This window comes from Gymnoscopelus microlampas, assembly GCF_963454915.1.
Source record: "Gymnoscopelus microlampas genome assembly, chromosome: 8".
Lineage (NCBI taxonomy): Eukaryota > Metazoa > Chordata > Actinopteri > Myctophiformes > Myctophidae > Gymnoscopelus > Gymnoscopelus microlampas.
Genome location: NC_139945.1, coordinates 31,584,067 through 31,603,169, shown reverse-complemented (window position 1 = coordinate 31,603,169; position 19,103 = coordinate 31,584,067). Strand labels below are relative to the sequence as shown.

At 40.0% G+C, this 19,103-nt stretch overlaps 1 protein-coding gene across 1 annotated transcript; it reads left to right on the top strand.

Moving 5' to 3' along the window:
• Window positions 1–3,091: 3,091 nt before the first annotated feature.
• LOC311050881 (flotillin-2-like) lies at window positions 3,092–17,597 on the top strand. The gene is made up of 11 exons (XM_084065088.1): window positions 3,092–3,313; window positions 5,563–5,644; window positions 9,345–9,435; window positions 10,659–10,782; window positions 10,986–11,104; window positions 11,762–11,875; window positions 12,048–12,167; window positions 12,367–12,581; window positions 12,945–13,128; window positions 13,866–14,015; window positions 16,606–17,597. The coding sequence occupies exons 1-11, from the start codon at window positions 3,265–3,267 to the stop codon at window positions 16,642–16,644; spliced, it is 1,287 nt and encodes a 428-aa protein (XP_083921214.1). The 5' UTR covers window positions 3,092–3,264; the 3' UTR covers window positions 16,645–17,597.
• The last annotated feature ends 1,506 nt before the right edge of the window (window positions 17,598–19,103 follow it).

Below are 19,103 nucleotides of genomic sequence, written 5' to 3'. Positions count from 1 at the left end.
ATTGAAATTCTCTAGCATGCTATCTTGCGCCCATCCCACGACCCCACTGTCTTAGGAACTAATACATTTAATGAATCACCTTCTCCTTTAATTAAAGGAGAAGGCCCGCACACCGTCTTAATGTTCCCAAAAAAATGTATTTATTAAGCAGTAAAAACACAACTTCCGGCATCTGCGGCCTTCGTCAGGTGTGTCCTGAAGTAGGTGTAATGATTTTATTCTCTAGGTCATTCAAAGTCTGGTCAGATGATGTGGATGAGAGAAGTTCATAGGAAAATACCAGGTGATGTCTCAGTTGTAGCAGCAAAGAAGAAGAGCGATGCATTGGGAACACATTAAGTCTCAAACAAGCGTCCAAGGTTAACATGTTCTATTTTATTGAAAGACAGACAGTCGTATATATACATACAAGTTCAATGTGGAACATCCCATTTGAGGCAGTCTCAAATGGACAGTTTAAACTGATTATAATCAAGGAAGCCTCTCTATATGTGTATTGTGATCTGGGGTGCAAAAGTTCATGGTTAGGTGGTTAGCGGAACACGCAGCATCTCAGGCCCGCAGACATTCTGTCTGTTAAGGTAGCAGGATGTGCCGTGGTCATCATCTTCTTCTTCTTGCACAAGCGCTAAAGCCTCTTGTGCGTTGCAGGGTGCAAATGGCCTCCCCGTTGATTTCGCTGGAAGATGAACATCTGGTCCTTGTAGATAACCGTGTTCTTAACATGTCAATGTTTCTACACAAATTGCTCAACACTAATTGATTAGACTAAGATAAGAGAGGACGCGAACTTTCTGAAGTTCCCTAAACTCAGAGGACACGAACTTGGTGAAGTTCCCTAAATTTAGTACACTACTACGCTTACAATAACAAAAGGTGCATGGGCTTTCAGAGACATGTTAAAGGTTGACTAAGGTCACACGCATGCAATATGATAACAGGTGTGTTACTCACACCCATTGTATAATATTCACTACAGTAGGCTACTCAAAACTAAAGATGAGATGGCCTACCTGGAGGAGGTGGCAGAACTGCCGCATTTGTGAACATCAGAAAAAAAATCAAGAACGGGCAGAGGTCCTACGCACCCCTATTCATCGATTGGGCATCACTGGAGAGCGTGAACATATTCAAGTATCTACCTTGGTGTGCACATCACCAAGGACCTGACCTAGAGTCTGTGGTTAAGAAGGCGAGGCTGGCAGTGCCTGTACCACTTTTAGGCAGTTAAGGAAATTCAGGGTGTCACAGAAAATCCTGACATCCTTTTACTCTGCTACCACCCAGAGCATACTGACGCCCATCAAGGTTTGGTATGGAAACAGCCATTCCCAGGATATACCTGGTTCTCCTTAGCACCTCCTCCACCACCTTAGCACCACCCACCTGTCCTAGTCCCTCCTCCTCCTCATGCCCACACCTGTTGTGTTATGATAATGAGGGGGAGGGTATAATTTTACTGTGTCATTAAAGTGCTGTTTTTCTATTGGCAGTTGGCACGTTTGACCCTCAAGGTTTCAGCCTCCAGGAAGAAACTCAAAATAGTCAGCGAAGACATAAAACACCATAAAAACACCACCAGGGGGCTTAATGAAGTTCTATCAACCTCATAGACACATGAAAAACAGAAAAAGTGCAAAACCATGGCACCACCTCTTTTAAGATCATTCCAAAAGACATGACAGTAAGTACAATCCCAAAATAAATGAGATATTGTTTCATCAACATTTTCACAAAAAGAACAAAGTGGGACAATGCTGTAGTACATTGGTTCTCAAAGTGGGGTCTGGGGACCCCCAGGGGTCCTTGAGGGAGTTCCAGGGGGTCCCCAGCTAAATGATGGATAGTTAGGAACCAAATGGACCCTTATAAGTCTGTAACTCTGAGAGTGTACAAATGGAACCAAATGGACCCTAACATTTGTACACTCTCACTCAGAGTTATTGTCTCCGCCAGGAGAGTTTGTTTTCACTTTCCGTCAGCCAAGCAAACATTGGTCGAGCCTCACGTGACACGTGACAATACGGTGAAATAGTGTGATCTGATTGGCTAGTGACATATAACGGGCTATAAATACATGTGTCACTTTGAAAGAGTCTTTGCCTCTTTCAAAGTGAGGTAAGACAGGAATAATCACGAAATGGCTGAGAAATGGCGGATACTGTAACAATTGGATAGGACACTTACACAGACAGGACAGATAGGACACTTATACAGACAGGACGGATAGGACACTTACATAGACAGGACGCATAGGATACTTATACAGACAGGACGGATAGGACACTTATACAGACAGGACGGATAGAACACTTATACAGACAGGACGGATAGGACAGTTATACAGACGGATAGGACACTTGTGTCATGTTACTATGACACAGTAACATGTTCTATTTTTTGTAAGAATTAGAACATTCCCAACATTCCCAACACAAGTCTGCTGGCGGAGACTTGTGCTCCGAAGAGCACTTTTTCTAGTTAACATTGATTTTACAATATCAATTGGGGTCCCAGAGATAGAAATGCCATTCAATGGGGGTACGTAGCGACGTAGCCTAATGCATGTCAAACTGGGGGGTCCTTGAAATTAAAATGGGTGAAAATCACTCGCTAGAGGCTAGAGTTATCAATACATCTATATCAGTAGTTCTCAAACTCTTTCATGCCAAGGACCCCCAGTTTGACATGCATTAGGCTACGGACCCCCATTTAATGGCATGTATGTCTCTGGGACCCCAATTCATACTGTAAAATCAATGTTAATTTAACTCTGAGAGTGTACAAATGGAACCAAATGGACCCTAATGGGTCCATTTGGTTCCATTTGTACACTCTCAGAGTTACAGACACATAAGGTTCCATTTGGTTCCTATCCATCATTTAGCTGGGGACCCCCTGGAACCCCCTCAAGTACCCCTGGGGGTCCCCGGACCCCACTTTGAGAACCAATGATCTATATAACATCATCAGAGCCAGGGGGATTTACTAACAGAAAACAGTAGATGCCTCTTGGCAAACGTGACGTCACTGCCAGTAGACGTATGGGCGGGGCGTATACTGCAGATTGGCAGGACGTCCTCATGAACTTAGAAACGTAACGTCAGTCTATGAGTCGTGTGTGTGTGTGAGAGGGACGGATTAAGAGGGATTTAAATCGTTTTGAAGACGCCAAAGAACGGACAGCACATTATTTTACGTCGTTTTAATAGATAAACATTGACATTCCTTTTTTCTCGTGGATATATAATATCGTAAGTCAAGATGGGGAGCTGCCTTACAGTGGGACCGAATGAAGCCCTGGTTGTCTCAGGTAGGCGTTCCCTCTTCGTGTCTGTCATGCTAACGCTGCTATACTAGCTAGCCTGTTAGCTCTGGTCCAGAGCGAGCGGTGCTCCTCCCATGGACGGAAAATTCCACTGCTGTGCAAGGTCTCCCACTTTAGTAAAAAATAAACAAAACTATTTTGCTATTCACCGAAACAAAGGCAGTTTTGTTTTGTTGAAAGTCTATTCTCCAGGGTGGGAAGCCTCTCAGGACCTTCTCTGTATAATGCACTTTTTTGGGGCAGAAAATCAAATATGTCCGCCAGATGGAAATTATGTTATTTATTACTCCACTGCGCCCTCTACAGATCTGGACGATATTAATTACCATTCACCAGAAGTGTAGAGGGCGCAGGTGAGTAAATAAAATAATTTCCGTCTGGCGATCATATTTTATTTTCTTCCCAAAAAAAGTGTATTATACAGAGAAGGTGGGGTCTTCCGACGTTTCCCACCGTAGAGAATAGTCTTTCAACAACACAAAACAGCCTTTGTTTGATGAGTAGCTAAATCATTTCCTTTATTTATTTATTTTTTAAATACATTTTCAGTCCATGATGGGAATAGCACCCGCTCCTAACAGAGCGTTAGCGAGAACTCGCTAACGCTCTGGACGAGAGATCTAAGGATAGGATATGTTGTACATCTCTATACATTACACCTGTAGCCACTAGCCAGCCATTGGTGTTAAATGAAATTCTACTGCAAAAAAAAACAATTAAGACAATCCTTCAATGAATCTGCTGCACTCTCAGTCAACAGCGTACTGTAGTAACGTTAGCAAACACACCATACACACGTTAGCCAGGTGGTTTGGTTTGTTGTACAAACACAACCGTGAAGATGGAGCTCAAATTACTACCCTACTGTCAAGGAAGGAACTCAAGGCCTGTGTTGGGACTGTTTGACACCCTCCTCAAGACAAAAGTTACCTCTAACTAAATGATACATTAATGTGATATAAACTATTCACAATTTATTCCTAATGTTCAAGTGTTTTTTTTCTACATTTTTGGAATTTCACTGAAGCCTAAAAAACATGGCTCTCCTGGTGAGGATGTGGGGCGGGGGTAGTTTATGTCAGTGGTGTAAAGTAACTAAGTACATTTACTCAAGTACTGTACTTAATTAAAATGTTGAGTTTTTTTTTTTTTTACTTTACTGTAGTATTTCCAATTTTCTATACTTTTACTTCTACTCCACTACATCTCAGGCAAAAATAATGTACTTTTACGAGTTACCTTGTAGATTTTGTAGATTGTTATTTACATTTACAAAACATACACACTTCAGCCCTAATATACTCTGGCTATTTGAATAGCTGATCTACAAGCTCACAATGCTTCGCATTGGCGTTGTGAGCTTGTAGATCAGCTATTTTAAAAATATTTTAATGCATTTTTAAATTTTAAAACGGGACATTATGCAGGAGTACTTTTACTTTTGGTGCTTTAAGTATACATTTTGATGCCAATACTTTTGTACTTTTTACTCAAGTACATTTTGAATACCAGATTTTACTTAACAGAGTATTCCTACATTGTAGTATTGATACTTTTACTTAAGTAAAAACATGTGAGTACTTCTTCCACCGCTGGTTTATGTTTTGCTGGCTCTTTGTGGTTGTACTCACTGTACCTTTGCCCTGCTAGTTTGTGGAACCTGTTCAACAACAACATGTTTTTCCTCTGAATGAAAACTGAGCATAATTCACGGGCTAACACACAATGCAATGGATAAATCTTGTGTAGATTCTTGTATACCCTCTGTGACTGTGATGAAGGATATTATTGTGACAGACTGGGTAATTGAACCAGCACTTTTACACACAAATTAAACCCATTCAAGTTGATATTCCTACATGAGCAATTCTAGATGCGTTAACAATTTATGTTTTCACAACTGCAGTTTTGGCTACCCTAGTCTTGCGATGCCACACGATATCTGGGCCTGCCAATTGTCTGAGGACTTAATAATGGAAGATAGTTGCTACTAGAATGGTGTCAAGAACAGCTGCCAACAAACCTACTTTGGAAACCAGACATGTCAACGCCACAATGTTTCCACCCAGTTTTAACAACAGAAGAGATTGTCTCTAGTTATGTGAAGCATTTAGAAACAGACTTGGGAGTCTATTGCTATTGTTTCTGTTCAATCAAGGATCCTAGAGCAAGCAAGGTATGCTAGGGTATGTTATAGCTAGGTCAAATATTAATACTTCATTCTCTTCCAACAGGTGGCTGTTGCGGGCACGATAACAAGACCTACGTGGTGGGAGGATATGCCTGGGCATGGTGCCTCCTCTCAAACGTTAAAAGGTGATGATGCTACAGACTCACTACTAGACACAAACATATTACTGTTAAGTTTGCAGTGACAACAACCCACCACTAAGCAATGAATGTAGAACTACGACAAAGTGTAGGGACATACAGGACTTACATAATACACTAACATACGTGGCTGAATATTATAATTGGCCCGCTGGCCCAGACGCTCTATTGAAATACTCCCTGCCAGCTGACTCAGCATTTTGCTTGTCCGCTTGGGCCGGTTAATATATTGCCTTAAAAATAAAAAAAGTGTAACACACGATTTCACAGACTTTTCCTAAGATAGGCCTACTGGTATTTTGTCATTGTCATTTTGTGAAATCAAACCCGATGTTAAAAGTCAGCCAAATAAGTTTTAGCAAGCCAAAAAAGGATATGTTCCAATTCCAACATAGAATTCAGTTTTTTTAAATAAATTACTTTTGCATTAGATTAGTTCATTTTCTTCATTACGAGGGTAAATTCTCAACTGCTATTTTCCAAATCAAAAGTAATGTTCCTGGCCAATATAGTTACAATGATTGGGCCAGTGATCTTGAAAGAGCACTGGCCTACATGTGTATATAATTCTATTAATAGTTCATACATTATGCATATCCTGGTCGGTCCAAGTGCAGATGGCCAGACCGTCTGGACAGAAATCCGTATGGTATTTAGCATTTCATTTTCTACTTAATTAAAAAATACATATATATTATTATTATGTTTTACTCTTGAAGCTTAGCTGTATATCTCAACTCTCTATATCTGTCCTGTGTCATACCTCCAGCGGTGCTGCTATGACAACTGAATTTGCCTCGTGGGATAAATAAAGGTTTACCTATTTAACTTAATGTCAACCTCTGGTGAATCATTCGAATAGTAGATTTCAGTCATATATGTAGAAAAAGAACTAGCAAGTGGCTGGTTCTAATGTAAACAATCATGACTCAAATGGGGCAAGCCAAGTGTATTTTCATGGAAATAAGAAGAGGCACTCCGTTTCATACGTTAATGTGTTTAACTTGCAGGATACTCGTTTTAAACCAAATGCCGTCCTCAGAGCAGTTAACCAGGGATGACCTCTCAGACTGCATAAGTCTGAGGTTTTTCTCCCTTTTTTTTATCCCACGATTTTTGTAACTCATTTTTTCACCCAGTGCCAATTGCCTAAACTTGTAATCCTGGGCACTACTCTCCCTCTGCCAGCCTGGGGAGAGCCCAGAACTGAGCTTGTGCCTTCAATGCATGAGGAGTGAGCAGGCCGCTTCTTATCACCTGACAGGGGGGAGTTTCCCCGGTAGGACGTAGCGCATGGAAGGAACACGTTATTCCAACCAGTTCCTTTCCCCTCCATCAGGCGCCCCGGCTGACCAGGGGGAGGCAGTATAGAGACCAAGATTACTGCATGTTTTTTTGTGAGGGTACCTACCCTGCATACGTTACTTGAATGTTGTGCTGTTTTGAGAAGTTCCTTGATTTTCCCCCAGCAAGTGTAAGTGGATTACTCTCGCATGACAGATGAGGCGTTCCATTCCAACTCATTTGGAAAATAGTCTGGAGGTTTCTGAAAGCACAGCAGCGATGGATGGGCTCTTATCAAATGAGTTTCTGTTATCTTGAAATCCCAGAGCGGGCAACCACTCTGTAATCAACTGTAATCAAAGGCCATCAGAAGGAAAGCGGTTCTCGCAGCTTTTAGCTCCGTGACTTTTGTTGTCTTAACCCATTAAGACCGGGAAAGCATCTGTCATTTTAGATTTTAAGCACTTTAACCATTATTTTATACTTTGGCTATTGAAAAATAGCAGATTTACAAGCTCATAGCGCGGCACTTTGTGCCACGCTATGAGCTTGTATATCTGCTATTTTTGAAAAATCATGAACATTTGTCCAAACATTGGTAACTCAAATCTTTGATTCTGGGGGTCCCTGGAACAACATATTTTGAGATGGGGGTCCGCGACCAAATACAATTTTGGGGGTCCTTGACATGAAAATGTTTGAGAACCACTGATGTTATAGCAACATACGATTTTCAGAAAACTTTTAGGATTTAGAAGACATTTGTAGATGCGTTCCCGGATTGAATGGGTTCAGAATGTTTCCAGTGGAAACATTGTAAAGTGTAATATATAGTCCATATATTGTAACCTTGAGTCCCAAGAAAGGCCTCCTTTTCCAGTTAGGCTGTGTGCACATCTCTAATTGTTGATTGACAAGCAAGGCACTTTCCCCTAGTTACAACCAAGAGTGCTTTGTTATGAGTGCAGTCTTTGAGTTAATGATTTGCTGTAGCTCTTCATAGTTCATCAACATGTAAAAAAATGTTAATGTTTGCAACAACAGAAGTATCAAATATCCTAATACTAAAGCCCCGCTTGTAACCACTGGAGGCCATGCAGTTCTTTAGGGTTCATCACCTTGCGATTGGCCCTCAAACAGCTATGATGAATCCTCCTGGGAGTATGAATGCACACAACATTTGGATGCATGGACTGACATCTTTTGAGCCTAGCTTCGTGAAAAAATGACCTCACTGCAACTGGAAAGTACAGCATTAGTAAATAACCCCATGTGACTCCTCGGTTATATTGTTACCAAAGATTGTTAATTTAGGAAGATACACCATCCCAATTGGAGCCCCTAGAGGCAACATGGTACACAAATCCTACAAATGGTCTCCTAAGTGGTCTGACGACAAATCTCGCGAACGTCCAATGTTGACTGGTGCTAGATCCTGTGAGAGTGTATTGCTGGGACAGAGAAATGTCGATAATAAAGTTGATTTTCTCCTGATTTGTCTCTCTGAAAAAAAGCCAATTTAGTTTCAAAATGTTCGGAATATTATGTGGCTTGTGACGATCTGGTCCAATATTTAGTTCAGTGAACATGGAGCTAAAGCAGCGGTGGGCAACTTTGGTGATGGAGAGGGCCACTATATTTCCACACTCACTCCAGAGGGCCACATTGCATATACTGTCGAGCAGACACCTCTTATCTCCGTATTTAAACTTTTTTTCGTAAATTAATGCTGTACTTCGCATTTGCTACACAAATACATTGGACATAAAAAAGACAACAGTATTTTAATATTAGTCATTAAGCTACTACTAATATAGCCTGAAGTAATTAAAGCGGGTCATGTTTGCATGTTTGGAATTGTAACAGCTGAAATCAATAATATATCAGCATATCCGATATTAACCTGCGGACCACATTAAGTGAAGGTGGGGGCCGCATGTGGCCCCCGGGCCGCCAGTTGCCCATGTATGAGCTAAAGAATGGTTCAGAAGCTGTGTTCACGTTCACTATCACATTGAAATGAATAGACTCCAACCTGCTTCCTGTCTCCTAAAAAGGTGTCTGCCCACTTCACACAGATACGGAAAGTAAGCCGGAGATGGTGGGTCTTGCTATTTCCGTCTTGGTTGTTACTAACAGTATCAACACACAGGTTGTGATGTAACAATGTTGTTACATACTATTAAGACAAATATGTAAGAAACTAGCTATTTGACTTTTATTTTAAATGTCTCCTTTATTCTGAGTACCATGGTTGTATATTCATTACTACTAGTTGTTTGTAAAGTTGGTGCCTTGGCAATGTAGAACTTGCTTGGTTTTCTACACAGTTGCACTTCTGGAACAAAATGCCTGAAATGTACATGTAAATGTATTTTATTGTCTTCACCTCACTTTACAGGATTACCCTAGAGATCATGACTCTGCAGCCCAGATGTGAGGACGTGGAGACAGCAGAGGGGGTGGCCATTACTGTCACAGGAGTGGCTCAGGTAAAAGTTAATCTACAGATGACATGAAATCAGATATATATGTGAAATTTAGAACGTTAGCATCATGTGCAGGTGTGTACATGTAATTTGAAACATAAGCATCATGTGCAGGTGGGGGAAGAAAGATCACATTTGTAATCACAAGATTACAAATTAGCTGCTGCTACAATGTTTGTACATCCCAGTCTCCTACAACCTACTTGCACTTTCACATCACATGGACTATTACCAGATTAATATAATATAGCACTCTAGTCATGTTATTGTTATAAGGACATCTAATAGTAGTTATCTAATAGTATTTTAAATTAGGGGGAAAAAGCACATTTAAACTAGCTTAGACATAAATGCAGAACCCATGCACTTTGTAAATATTTAATGATTGATTAAATTACTTATTTTCCCAAGGAAAACTTTGCGGCCTAAAAATCTAGTAACGCTGATCAGAGCACTACATCACACAACGCTTGCCCAATCAAATCTGTATGTTAGGCTTGTGACAAGTTACATTTGGGGAAGTGAAATTGGTTTTAGTCATGTTAGTCATTACACTAGACTAGGCAGTTTTATAGCACAACAAAAATCAATAGGTTACCATCACCAGTGATTTCGGTACTCGGTAGGCAAAGTAGGTGGAAAAAAACAACATATCAGTGTGTTGTTTTATTAAATGTTGTCTGACGCTGAATCGTGCTAAACTGTATGTAGCGGCACTTGTTACATTGAGAGCCTGAAACAATCAATTGAATAACAACTCAGATTATCTCCATTGCACCAAGCTACAGCACACAAGCGTGCACTTGGCAGGGTCAGTCCACGAGCCATAGAGAGTCGCTCACCTATAGACACATCAAACACATATTTGAGGGGTGAAATGCATCGCTGCTCAGTTTGCCATTGCTCACGGTGATTCATCACTTTCTTGTTCGCTTGCTCATGTTACAAGGAGAGATAAGACAAGGAATATTTGAGAGTGCTCTGAACAGAGCTGTGAGGATGCTTCCCAGTCCCTAAAACACTCCAAAAAGAAAAACCCTTCAAAGCCACTTGCCCGTTCGGGCAACCAGAAAGCAAACTTCACTTGCCTGAATAGTTTTTTTTACTTGCCCCAGGCACTTGGGCAACTGTTAGTGTCAACTCCTGTCTCCCCTGAAAGCATTGATGTTATAGACCCTGTCTTGTTCTGTTTTCACTGAGCAGAGCTCTCTGTATTTTTTATTCAGGTGAAAGTCATGACGGACCTTGACTTGCTGGCAATGGCTTGTGAGCAGTTTATGGGTAAAACGGTGGTGGAAATTAAAGCCGTGGTCTTGCAAACCTTGGAAGGACACCTGCGCTCCATTCTAGGTGTGAACATTTTATCTTGACTTTCTGACTGGTCATGTAATTTTAATAATGATGATTATAGCTCCAGTGATTTGGCTTTGGCTTCACTAATTTTTCCCTTCTGATTTTTAAATACAGCCCACTTCACATGGAGTAAAATGTTATGGGGTGGGGATGTGTTTAATCATCACCAATAGGTGTTTAAATATGCTCCATAAATACAGGCACCCTGACAGTGGAACAGATCTACCAGGACAGGGACCAGTTTGCAAAGCTGGTAAGGGAGGTGGCCTCACCCGATGTGGGCAGGATGGGCATCGAGATTCTCAGCTTCACCATTAAGGTAGGTCAAAATAGGGTGCCTGGTGGCAAAGCCAGTTGGCGCAGTCTGATTCTCGTCATGTCTTGCATGTGTCCCCTTTCTCTGGCCTCGGTTTGCTGTCTCTACACAAACAACTAAACTAAACTAATAAACTAAAACTAATCTTTAAAGTATGGTAGGTCAACCTGGCTGTGAAAAGCAACAACACATCACTATTTTGATTCCAGTAATTACAGATAATGCCTCTATTACAGTCATCCAGTATTACTGATTTAAAATCCAGATGCCAAGAAATTGGCAGTTGTCCTAGTAGCTAGCGAGTCTTGATAACAACTACCTGAAGCATAATTGGAGTGACCATACCTCTATGGTATACTGTAGTTAGCTTGTTAGCACAGGCCTCAACGAAACGTGGTCTGTTGTTTTCATTTTGTCTCAATGATTTAGTGTGTATTCTTTGAGATCATCTTAAGAATATGTTGAGAAATGTATCTTCGAGTAATGAAACCTCATGTTGGTGTGCGCTGGTAATTGACCGGATGGTGCGTCAACCACATAACGGCAACATCGATGGTTCAATTCCAGATCTAAATAAAGCAAAGATTGCTCAAAATAAGAACTCATAAATTGATATTTTGTGTGTGGATGGATGTTAATACTTATACATGTCTATTCCAGGATGTATATGATAAGGTGGATTACCTGAGCTCGCTTGGGAAGACTCAGACTGCAGCTGTTCAGAGGGATGCAGACATCGGTGTGGCCGAGGCTGAGAGAGATGCTGGGATACGGGTAAGTAGGCCCCGGCTTGGTTATTGATGATGAATGGCTTCCATAAAGTGCTCGCCACAAAAATTAAAGCTTCTTTGCATCTTACCACAACCATTATGCAACATTATATGTATGGGAGCATATATAATAAGTATATTAGTACTTATGACTTATTTTCTCTGCACAATTTTAGGAGGCAGAGTGTAAGAAGGAGATGATGGATATGAAGTTTCAGGCAGATACCAAAATGGCTGACTCGAAACGGGAGCTGGATTTGCAGAAAGCTTCTTTCAACCAAGAAGTCAACACCAAGGTCAGTGCTTGAGCTTTGAAATTGCCTTTCAAGCACTCCCTGTGACCCAATGGCATCGCTTAAACACAGTTATGTTTGGCTTTTTAAAACGATGATGTTGACTCAGCTATTGACATTGTGTGTATGTGGGTGTCTGCCTGTCTGTCTGTCTGTCCGTCCGTCTGTTCATCTGTGTCTGTCATCTGTCTTTCTCTCTCAGAAAGCAGAGGCCCAGCTGGCCTACGAGTTACAGGCAGCCAAGGAGCAGCAGAGAATCCGACTTGAGGAGATTGAGATCGAGGTGGTGCAGAGAAAGAAGCAGATCACCATTGAGGAGAAGGAGATTGACCGTACCGAAAAGGAGCTGATCGCCACTGTTAAGAGGCCCGCTGAGGCAGAGGCCTACAAAATAAAGCAGATGGCCGAGGGGCATAAGTGAGTGTGTTCCCATCCATAGACACACCATTTCCATTTGCATTGATCATGTGTTGACCATACTGCTGATGTGAAATCTTTCAATTTGTAGTTTATTCTACTGTATATTTAAGATGCTTTTCGATGCTAGATTCTAAATGCTTGTGGCACCGCATTGCAGTCGCCCCAGCTGTAATAAAGACAACATAGATTGAAGTATAGTTGGCTTACAGTAATAAAATCTAGGGGTTTCTTGCAAAAATAAACAATTACAATTTTGTCTACCATTTAGTGCCTCAGTAACATTTCCATACCATTCTGCAAAAAACAATGGAAGAGGGGAATTGGCTACCAATGATGGCAGTGTCTGTTTTCTTCTCTCAGGTTGCAGAAGGTTCTGATAGCCCAGGCCGAAGCAGAGAAGATCAGAAAAATCGGTGGTGCACAGGCAGGCTCCATCGAGGCAATCGGCAAGGCGGAGGCTGAGACGATGAGGCTGAAGGCTGATGCCTACCAGCAGTACGGACCGGCGGCCCAGACTGCCCTGGTCCTTGAGGCCCTGCCAAAGGTAACACACGGTGTTTGTGGAATGATGCTATTGAGTTTGCAGATCTATTTGACCTTCTGTAATCTGGTTAGTAAGGTTTATAATTCAAACAACAGTTATGGGAAAAATGTATGTCGAAGATATGATATAGGGAATGCAATATGATGTCATGGAATTTTACATGACCTTTAGATTTATGGATACCAGGATTGCTACATTGTGAGTGATTCACTTGTCATGAGACTGTTTATGACATACTTCTGCCATGTGATAAAGAGACTTTTAATATTTCCGGTATAATCCTTAAAGGTGCAGTAAATGATATTGTTTGTTAAAATAAGTTAAATAGCTCAATATTTGGATAGCAATCATTGCTATAGTGTGTTAATTCGGTAAAAGGGGTCTCCCTGTCTATCCAGTTCTTTATTAAACAGAAAATGCATTTTCTGGTCGGGATACCAACTTTATCCAATCAGGAGTGTGAAATCAAAGGATACAGCATAAACACGTGAAATTGGAAAGGATGATACAGACACAAAATTTAAACCGGAGCACTATAAAATTGAAGCTGATAAATGGATAATCTCTCATGATTGGATGAAATTGACATTTAATAAAGAGCTGGAGAGACTGGGAAATCCCTCTTATTGAACCAACACTGACTACTACCTGAATATAGAGCTTTAACTCCACACAAAAAAAGAAAACAATCACTTAACACTACCTTTAAACAATGTTACTGTTCCATATCTTCACAGATTGCTGCCAAGGTGGCAGCACCACTATCCAAGACCAGTGAGATTGTCATCCTGAGTGGGGACGGCGGCCGTGGAACAGGGGAGATAAACCGCCTCTTGGCTGAACTTCCTGTATCTATCAATGCTCTCACTGGAGTGGATATAACAAAGGTAATCATATGTGAACCAACAGTAGTTGCTTTATTTATTATTTTTCAAATGATTGGCCAGTACTGATGCATATTTTACTTTTATCGGTCCTGGTTATACAGAATCCTTCATTGTACTTGTGATACCAGATTTATAACAACTGGTAGTTACATATTTACATATAATTTTCACGTCTTCATATTCTTCTTCTAAAATAATCAGATGTTTATTGATATGTTGTTATTCAAAAACAGTTGATTAAGCTTTTGCGGAGGTCTTGTACAGTTTCCTCATAGAACTGTTCAATGCAAGTGATACGTTTTTATGGGACGGGGCTGTGTATTCATGTATCCATCCGTTTGTGATTAGCAGTTTCACCGTAGTTTCTCATGCACGCTTGTCAACACAACGTCACAACCTCGCAGTGAACTTGTAATGGACCGTTGGATATTTCGCATCGCACAGATATTACATTTGATCTTGTTTTTATAAACTTTTTCGTAATGCTGTGTATTGCAGCGCTTTCTGTTCAAATCCTCCCGAGATTTACAGTTGGTTTGGTTTTAAATTAACCACCACTATATATATATATATCAAATATGAATAATTAAATCAAATTTGGAAACCGACACAAATATAAGTTGTAATATAGCTGCAAGCAGCGATAATACGGGGCCAGGAGAGAGAAAGAGAAATGATAATTCCTTTAACAGGTCAGTTCATGAAAGTCCTTGCGGTCTTGTTTCCAATGAGGGCCTGTGAGCAATTAGGGGTTAAGAGTCTTGCTCAGGGACAAATTTCATTTCGTCGACACATTTGCTGACCTGGAATCGTACCTGGGTCAACGAGAGCCTCTGGCTCTCTAGGGGGAGAGAGAGAGAGAGAGAGAGAGAGAGAGAGAGAGAGAGAGAGAGAGAGAGAGAGAGAGAGAGAGAGAGAGAGAGAGAGAGAGAGAGAGAGAGAGAGAGAGAGAGAGAGAGAGAGAGAGAGAGAGAGAGAGAGAGAGAGAGAGAGAGAGAGAGAGAGAGAGAGAGAGAGAGAGAGAGAGAGAGAGAGAGAGAGAGAGAGAGAGAGAGAGAGAGAGAGAGAGAGAGAGAGAGAGAGAGAGAGAGAGAGAGAGAGAGAGGGGCTTGAACCGGAAACCTTGCGATCATGAGGCACTCTTAGGTAGCTGCAACACTACCTATAGTGCTATAGCTTTGTCTAGGCTGATGTTGTCTGTTGAGGATCACAAACTCTTGCCTTCTGTCATGACCCAAGCCCCTGTTTCACTAACACAAAGATCACTCGTTCACAAACCATTTACCAATGAAGAAATTGTACATCTCCTCAGAACCAAAACTAGTGAAAGTAGCCGATCTACAAGCTCACAAACCATTAAAAGTTGTCAGATTGTACATCGGCTATTTTCACAATGAAGTATGTTATACATTGAAAAAACATACTCTCATTGCTATCTGAAAAGTTGTGAGATTGTAGATCAGCTATTTTCACAATGAAGTATGTAAAAAACACTCAATTAAGTATTTCATGTTATCTTTAACAATTGCAGATGTATTCATTGATAGTCATGTTGTGTGAAATGCAACTTAGATGAAGTCTGCACCAAGTGAGGCTTGAACTGGTGACCTTCAGGTTGTGGGGCACACATTTAAGCGAGAAGCCACCAACAGACAAGAACCTGTGAAAGGAGATCACACAGATGATACAGTTTCACGCAAATAGCTGAAAAATCCTGGGTTTAAGTGTTTTTCAAACTGCTCAAGATTGCGGACAATATAAGGGCGGTGCTTACTGGTTAACGTGATAGATGTGTTCCTCATTAGTCAAGGCACATGTGTAAGCAGGTCTAATGGCTGTCGGCCAAACGAGGCATGACTTTTGCCTGTTTAAAGTTTCAATTTTCAAAAAATTGCTATAGCGCCCCCGTTTGACCAATTGGAGTAAGATTGGTTTCAGTGATATTTGGAATGGCCCTTTACATTTCTGCAAAGTTTCAAAGAATGGTAAGTCTGCATGTATGTGTTAGGGGCAGATGAATAATTGTCATAAAACTGCAATATTCATTGGCTCATTAAAGCTTCATTTTTTCACTTATGGAAGATATTTTGCAAACGTTTTTTGGTATAGGTCCAAAGTTCATGTGTAAAAAGTTTCGTGCAGATTACTCAAAAATCCCAGGAGGAGATAGGTTTTAACTGTTTTTCATATAATTCGAAATGGTGGGAGATCTAAGGGTCAGAGGTCAAAAGTCAGAGTGTGAAAGTTGTTCATCATGAGGAGACGCATGTGTGTATTGAAGTTTTATGGCTGTAGGTAAAACAGGGCATGAGTTGTACCTGTTCAAAGTTGGCATTTTCAACTGAGTGCTATAGCGCCACCTTTTGACGAAAGATTGTGAGATTTATTTTTTGATCGTTTTTCATGACCATCTATCATATGGCCGAGTTTCATAAAAAGCGTATGCACGGTTCAGCCAGAACTGGCAAAAACGGCAGAAGAAGAAGAAGAAATGGAATAATGCGAATAACAATACGGGTCCATGCTGGAAGCCTGGCCCCGTAATAAAATGCACATCTGCTTCATTTGAATCTTCTTTTGTTTTCAACAGATCCCTTTACTGCAGAAGATGACCAATGCTCAAGCCTAAATAAAGTGACTCCATATTACTCCGATATCTGTTGTATGCACTCACATTGACTGCCTTTATTACACTTGAAGATTTTTGTTCTTTTTATATATTGTATACAAGTGAATTTTTTGGAAAACCTCTGGTGCCTTAAGGCCAAATTATACTTTCTGCGTAGCCGTGAGTGTACACTATGTACAAGTCCACTGTCTGCGGACCCTCGCGGATACGCAGTCGTGGCAAGTATAATCAGGCCTTTACTTTCTACAGGACCAGAATATCTGCATGTACTGCTGCTCCTTTAAAAATGTTTGTTTTGCTCAGATTTTACTATGGGAGAAATTTGTTTTTCACAGTACTGTATGCATACTTTGGCCCTTTTGTATAAAGTTTTACTGGATTTTATGTTCATATTCAGTTCATATTGTCACTCAGGATAGGATCTTACCACTGAGCCTGACACCTTGTCTTAGGACTTTATACACAAGGCCCTGCTGTAGAGGACAATGTATCTCGTAATGAATCTTTGTCAATTCATATACACATACCTTTTCTTTTGTTGTCGTAGAGTAAATGCAACCTAACTTCATTTCATGCCTGCACTCATAAACCCTATATATGAAATATTTAGCCTACTGTACTGTCACACACACACACACACACGCACACCCCACCCCCTGATTTGCCCTTGTAATGAGTCTGTCTTGCATTATACATACATACATTACACTTTTCATTCTGATTATTTTATTTGTCTTGCAGATTTATACAATGCAACAAGGTGCTCAAATTACTCAAACCCCTTTTATCTTACAATAATCTAAATTATTTGTTTGTCATCTTGACAGAAATTGTTTTTTTATCTGGAAATCATCTTCTGTTACAGGGAAATAGGGAATTCTATGCTAATCTAGCTTGCTTGTTGTGTTGTAATATTTGATATTGTTTAAGTCATGCTTTGATCTCTGTTAAAATTGATATACGGGTGTTCTAGTAAGTGTAATTTAAGCATGATTTTCAAAAGAACAGTCTTGTAAGTCATTGTTTAAATGAAAAGGCTTACTGTTAAGGGATCCTTGTACATGGTGAATTGCCAAACACATACCAAATTGATTTGCTTAATGTTTTGTTTAGTGGTTTTACAAATTTGGATTTCTGGTAACAATGTTACATGATGATTCTAACCATTCACTTTATGAATAGATAATAAGCCATGTTAAGTACAGTAGTACTGTAGTCCGTTTGGGCTTTCGGCCAGTAAAACGTCCAATTTTTGTAAGTGTCAGAGAGACATGCTTTTTGTTTTTAGAAAGTGCTGGTATATATCTTTATTGGTTTAATAATTGTGAAATGGGTTCTACATATGCTGACACTGTTGTACAGTGCATCACCTCACAATGTTTTAGTTGAAGTTTATATGAAGTGAAAACATCCATTTAAATGGTCATTCCACGATGGTAACTGATTTGTAATGGAAGATTTTTTTTATTCTACTTGCATATTTTTATTTGTTGCATTTCAATTTTCAAATGTCACAATGCTTGATTCTTTCTGTGATATTTCTTCTGTATGAAATGAGCATAGCAAAAAGTAGGACAGTTAATTCATCCCTAAAATGCTTGCGTGGCAAGCTGATTTGCTGGTGGTATCTAAAATCCAATATGGCGTTCAGAAATGGGCTCATATGGAAAGTTGTAAGTAAAATACACAAAGGACTGTTACAGTAGTTGTGTAGATTGGGTTGGTCCCTCATTATTCCTTTTAATATGTTTTCTTCATTACAGCTATAGTGATTTGACAATACTGTGACAATGTTTGCTTTGCAAAGGTTTAGTTGACAAAAACACTTCTGATAGCTTTAGTAGATGTAATTACTAAATATGCTACTTCTAACAAAGATAATACCTTTGTCATGCTCAATGTGATGTATGTGAGTGTTTGTATCCATGCACACTACGGTATCTCAAATGGCCATCGGAGTCTAAAATGTTGATCAGTGCATGTCCTCCATGTGTAATGCCCAATCTGTTAATCTAATAAATTCATTGCAATATTTACGCTGTCTGGAATGAAAGTCTACATAAAGAAACATAATTTAGCACTTTGTCCCTGCAGTCCTCCCCATAAAAGATCCAAAGAATTATCATAATATAGACATCATTTAAGTTAGCCTACAGTATTGGAAATTGTCCTTACTGAGCTCAGGACCAAGTCTTTACAATCACAGAAAACCTTTATGATGTCACCTCAAATGAAAGTTAACCAAATCAATGATTTTCTAAATAAGTTGTATTTATTTTTCTGCAGACTAGCAAACATTATGATGAAACTATACAAATTATATTCAATATTATGTAAGCTAGCTGGACAGAAATAAATATATTTGGCATCCTATGTGTAATAAAATAGGAACAACATAGGATAACTGTCCTATTTCATTACATGCATAATAGCATGCTCATAAACGGATGACAATGCTT

Coding starts and splice junctions, on each gene's coding strand:
- LOC311050881 (XM_084065088.1), top strand. CDS start 3,265: ATGGGGAGCTGCCTTACAGTGGGACCGAATGAAGCCCTGGTTGTCTCA. Junction 11,876..12,047: donor AGAGAGATGCTGGGATACGG/GTAAGTAGGCCC, acceptor GCACAATTTTAG/GAGGCAGAGTGTAAGAAGGA. Junction 12,582..12,944: donor CAGATGGCCGAGGGGCATAA/GTGAGTGTGTTC, acceptor TTCTTCTCTCAG/GTTGCAGAAGGTTCTGATAG.